The sequence below is a fragment of the Diceros bicornis genome, chromosome 17, assembly GCF_020826845.1.
Source record: "Diceros bicornis minor isolate mBicDic1 chromosome 17, mDicBic1.mat.cur, whole genome shotgun sequence".
NCBI lineage: Eukaryota > Metazoa > Chordata > Mammalia > Perissodactyla > Rhinocerotidae > Diceros > Diceros bicornis.
The window spans coordinates 24,770,958-24,776,957 of NC_080756.1; the positions used below are offsets into that span (position 1 = coordinate 24,770,958).

Sequence of the window (6,000 nt, forward strand, 5' to 3'; positions counted from 1 at the left end):
CTATGTAAAAATAATTAGTTTTTATAGTTAGTTATAACAGTAGGTAGTTACTATTCCTAGTAGTCAGAATAAGTTTCAGTGGATCATCTTTTATTTTAGTTTTTATCAAGGTAATATTTATTACAATGAAATGCATAGTTATGTGTATAATTTAGTGAGTTTAATAAATCAAAATATAGAATATTTCCAACACTCTAGTGAGTACCTTTGTGTCCCCTTCCAGGCAATACCTACTTCCCATAGGAAGCCTAAATTCGATTTCATTATGATAGATTTATTTTGCCTATTTTAAAATTTCATAAAAATGGAATTATTTAGTATATAGTCTTTTGTGTCTTCTAGTAAATTAATCATTTTATCATTATGTAATGTCCCTCCTTATCTCTAGCAAGGCTTGTAGACTTGAAGTCAATTTTGTCTGGTATTCATTTAACCACACAGTATATGTTTTGATTCATCCACTTTAAACCCATCTATGATTTTATATTTAAAATGTATTTTTTATAGATAATGTATAATTAGTTCTCACTTTTTTATCTAGGGTGACAATCTCTGTCTTTTAATTATTTAGTCTATTTACATTTAATGTAACTTTTGGCACTGGTGGATTTAGGGTTACTTTTTTGCCATTTGTTTTCTATTTGTCCCATCTATTTTTGATACTTCTCTTCATCCATTCCTTCCTTCTTTTTGTTTATCAACATTTTTTATATTTTTCAATTTTAATTGTTCTTTTGGATTTTTGACTGTTGCTCTTTATATTATTATTTTAGTTGTTGGTCTAAGGATTACAATATAGATCATTAATTTAATATAGTATAATAAGATTTAATATTATACTAGTTCGTATAGAATGTAAGAACTTTGGAATAATATAATTCCATCCCCCTAGGCTTTGAGCTATAATAATCATATATTTTATAACTATGTGTGCTAAAACCCTAAAATTCCATATTATTATTTTTGCTTTAATCAAATATCTTTTAAGGAAATTGAGGGAAGAAAAAATGCTATATTTTATGCTTATCCACATATTTACCATTTCTGGTGCTCTTCATTTCTTCTCACAAATTTGAGTCTCCATCTGGTGTCATTCCCCTTCACCTTGAATAACTTTCTTCAGCATTTTCCATATTGCAGATCTACTGATAACAAATTCTATCAACTTATATTTATCTGAAAATGTCTTCATTTTTGAAGGATATTTTTACTAAATGTAGAATTCAGGACTGACAGACTTGTTCCTAGCACTGTAAAGGTGGTACTCTGTTGTTTTCTAGTCTCCATTGTTTCTGATGAGGATTCAACTATCATTTGTATTTTTGTTCCCCTGTATGTGATATGTCTTTTTTCCCCCAGGTCTTCTTTCGTGATTTTCTCTCTATCTTTAGTTTTAGAAATTGATGCACTTAGGTGTGATTTCTTTTTTTTTTTTGGTCTTTATTCTCTTTGGTGTTTTCTGGGCTTTTTGAATATCTAAGTTGATGCTTTTTTACCAAATTTGAGAAAAACTTGGCCATTGTTTCTTCAAATATTTTGTCTGCTACATTTTCTGACTCCTATTCTTTTGGGACTCCCAATTATACATATGTTATATGGTTTAATATTATCCTGAAGGTCACTGAGGCTCTATTTGTATTTCAGTCTTTTTCTCTTTGTTTTGAAGATTGGATAATTTCTATTGTTTTGTCTTCAAATTTACTGACTGTTTCTTCTGCCATCTCTAATCTGCTGCATCCAGTGAATTTTTCCTTTCAAATATTGCACTTTCCATTTCCAGAATTTCCACTTAATTCTGTTTATAGTTTCATTTCTATGTTGAGATTTACCACCTTTTTTTTTTTCGTTCATTATGACCATCTTTTTTTTACATCTTTGAACATATTTATTATAGGTACTTTCTACTCTTCATCTGCTAATTACACTATCTGGATTATCTTTGAGTCATTTCTATTCACTACTTTTTCTTTTGATTAGAGGTCACCTTTTCCTGTTTTTCTTCACGTGTCTAATAATGTTTATGGTTTATTGGATATCATGGATGATATATGGTATGGACCCTACATTCTATTAGCTTCCTCTGAAGACTAATTATTTTTGTTCTAGCAGGTTGCAAATTACTGGCCAATCACCTTGCACTTAAGAAGGCTTGGCTTTACAACTGGTTAAGTGGATCTATTCCAGATTTACCCTTAGTTCTAGGATGAATCTCTTATTTCTTGAGACATTGTTTTACTCCTAATCATGGCTGTTTTGGGCTTTCAATGGAAAGCCTGAATTTTTTATCAATCCTTTCCAACTTGACAGGACACAGATTTTAAACAGTGCTACCCACATCATCTGAAATTTCTGCTCAGATCTTTCAGCCTTCAAGCTGTGACTCTCTGATTGTCTTTTTAGAGTCTCCTTTGCAATTCAAAGACCAGCCAAGGATTTGAGGGGAGTTTATATGCTGATTCACTCCCTCCTTTCTAGATATTTTCTTCTGAATTTCCAGCCACTCTGACAGCCCTAAAAGTTGTCCTCTGACATCTGGGGCCTATCAGATTGTGGCTTTCTGCTTGAGTTGTAGTTATCCTAAGCTGCACAGACTAGGGAACACCCTAAGGGGCAATTGCAAGTAAAAATGAATCTCACACAGTACATTTCCACTCTTTCACAGATGGAAAGCCCTCCATTATCTGTCTGCTTTTGATCACTATCCATTGCTTTCAAATAGTTATTTTTATATTTTGTCCAGACTTTATATTTATCTGTAGAAGGCTTAGTCTTATATATGCCATCACAGAAACTGGAACGCCAATGGGATATTTTAGTAACATTTCATGTATGAAATATGTTTCCCTAATTGAGGAGCTTTCAATGATATGGTTTGTAGAACATTTATCTTGTTATAGCTAAACATATTGATATGGAATAAAGAAAAATGCTCCTGTAAGATTTTGGAAAATATACAGTCTCTTCCTAAAACATACTCAGGGGAACTACACTAGTGATTTTTTTTTCCCCATAGGGTTCTAATGATAGTTTCACATACTCAAAGGCAGAAGGCTGCAGAAATTTCCTAACTCTCTTTCTGCTCAAAAACCATACAGTTAGAGGAACTGACACTCTGAGGAACTGGTACACCCCTCACTTCATTGGGTCAATGGATTGGGAAAAACCATGTAACCAGTTTATGATCAGAAAACCTCTGCCTCTGAGCATGATGATAAAGCTTTAAAATGCCACTAGAGATCCAAAAGATGGTTGCGACTCTCTCTGGCTGTCAGAATAAAAACTCTGCTGAATAACAGTTTAGAAAGGAAGAGGATTAGGCTAAACTGATGATATTCTTCTTGGATATAGACTGGCTTTTCCCTCATTTCGTGTGCTTCAACAAAGGCTAAAGTATCAAAATCTTTTTTTCTTTAAGTTTCATCTTATACGAACAGACACTTCTGATTTTATCATAATAAAGTATAATACATTTTCAATCATCTAAAGTCAATTATCTGAGAGAAAATATCGAGTAGAGGATGAGTTTTAGAGTCAGACTAACCTGAATTTTAATCCCAGCTGTACCATTTATTAGCTGTGATTTTGGACATATTTAAGCTTTCTCATCTTCAGTTTCTGAATCTAACAAGTATGACTATTAATAGTGATCCTACTGGGAATGCGGTGAGCTTGAAATTAGATAATGTGTTTAAAGTGCCTGGCAGAGTGTCTGACATAAAGTATGCACTCAAGCAGTGGAAAGATATTATCATCTTATGATTGCAGTAATGGTATTAACATTATCATTCTTATTAGTTAGCTGGTTGAAGAAAGTAAGAGTGCAAGGAATCAAAAAAATAAGATATGGAAATTTTTTCTTTTTTGTAGTATACTATATTATGTTGGTATTTTTTTATAAAAACTAATTGTGCATATCTGGCCCTTCCCTGCCTATTTTTCCTACTTCATCTCTACACTGTTTTCTTCACCAACTTAAAATTCTCATCCAGACCTTCTTTATTTTCTTAACTATGCAGAACTCTTCACTTCAAAATCTTTGTTCATTCTATTCCTTGTGTTTTGGCCCACCTTTTGTATAGCTGTCTTGAGGTCTCAGTTTAAATATCATTTCTACAGAAAAGTCTGCTCTGGCCACCCAATCTAAATAGCCAGGCTTTCTTAATCTCATGACACCACCTAGTTGTTTTTTTTCTAGCACTTTTTACAATTTTTGATTGTATGTTTGCTTGATATTTATTAGTTGTCTCCCCCCAAAAATTGTAAGCCCTGCCCTACGAGGGTAGTGACCATGTCTGCCTTATTCGTCAATATATCTAGGGCTTAATATATGCAATACCTATTTTATGAATAAATACGTAAAAGAAAAAATGTGATCTAAGAGGATGCCATGGGGTAAATAAAGCTAGCCTAGGATTTGCCACAAATAACTGGGCATAATTGGTTCTGCAATAGTAGAGACTTGAAAAGTGATTGGGCCATTGAACTTTCTGGGGTGCATAAATAACAAATAATAAATAATAATAAATAATCATACAGTTATGTTTATGTGTACCAATCAATAAGCATGAATATTTACTAATGGCTTAAAAATTTATACCATGCTTTTCTTTCCTCTTTTTTCTCTAGAATGGCCACATCTGTTGCTCAGTGGATCCACAGTGCCTTCAGGAACTGTGAAGTTAACTGTCTCACGGGAGATTTCTGTTTAAAGAATGTTCTTTCATTAAAAAGACCAAAAAAAAAAAATTAAAACTTAAAGTGGATGATTTGTGGGCAGCTAAGTGCAGCTTTGTTAATAGCTGAATGAACTTTCAATTATGAAATTTGTGGAGCTTGAGAAAATCACAAAAGGAAAATTCTTGGGGCAAAACTAGACCAAAATTCTGCCTCTACTGTGTCTGACGTCACCATGTAGACGAAGAGGTGTGGAATATACACCATAACATCATGACTCCTGGATATAAAGCCTGAGCCCATCGGAGCTTTGAAAGCCTCTAGCTTCACTGGTGCAGAAAATTTTTGTCTAGATCAGAATCTTCATGAATCAGTTAGGTTCCTCACTGCAAAAAAATAAAATGTAAGGCAGTGAATGAATTATATTTTCAGAAGCAAAGCAGAGAAGCTATAACATGTTATGTACAGTATACACTCTGAAAAGAAATCTGAAACAAGTTATTGTAATGATAAAAATAATGCACAGGCATGGTTACTTAATATTTTCTAACAGGAAAAGTCATCCCTATTTCCTTGTTTTACTGGACTTCATATTATTTGGTTGAATTTGTTCGGTATAAGCTCGTTCTTGTGCAAAATTAAATAAATATTTCTCTTACCTTATAACATGTCTGAGTGTTGTGTTTAATGTGTTCCTTTTTCTCACAGAGGCTTCAACATATAAATTGCTTTCTAGTTCTGCTGATGAGAAACTCCCACCATGCTATTTCCAAATTAAAAGTTGATTTTTCACTAAATTATATGCCTAAGTGGGAGTGTGATGGATACCTTCATTCTGCCTCTCTAGATCCTCCCAGTCACCTTTTCTATGCTGCTCTATATCCTGGGGACTGACCTATATAAACCATATTAATGGGTTCTCTTATCCTCTGGATTCTCGTTTGGTTTGACCAGTGGGGACCACTGACAGGATATCAGAAGGAGATAAAGTTTGGGTATTTTTTCTGCTGGCTCCCTTCTTGCCGGGTTATTACCATGATTGGCTGTGTCACCTTACTGAAGGCTACATCTCCTGACAGGTGGCCCTCTCTGTTCAGCTATCCTCTCTAGGTTCCAATAACTCCCTCTTCTATTTGCTTCTTCTGGCTTAGAGATGGTAACAACTCTGGCTGTTTTGTCCTCGGGAGGTACCTGCTCCATTTCTTGTTGGTTTCCCTATTTCCTGTCACATCTTTATAAATGGTTTCTTTGTTAAACTCCCTTTAATGAGCCAGCTCGTGTGTTCTATCCGTTTCCTGCCAGAACTCTAACTGACACACATAAGGA

The 6,000-nt window shown here is 33.9% G+C and overlaps 1 protein-coding gene across 4 annotated transcripts in view; it reads left to right on the forward strand.

The window, feature by feature from the left end:
- The window catches only part of NELL2 (neural EGFL like 2), a 349,420-nt gene extending 344,076 nt beyond the window's left edge, over positions 1 to 5,344 (forward strand). For all 4 annotated transcript variants that reach the window (XM_058558457.1, XM_058558453.1, XM_058558456.1 and 1 more), the window contains exon 21: positions 4,627 to 5,344. In XM_058558457.1, coding sequence (XP_058414440.1) covers positions 4,627 to 4,677 — 51 coding nt within the window. In that variant the 3' untranslated portion in view covers positions 4,678 to 5,344. The remainder of the gene's footprint in view (positions 1 to 4,626) is intronic.
- Positions 5,345 to 6,000: the final 656 nt, after the last annotated feature.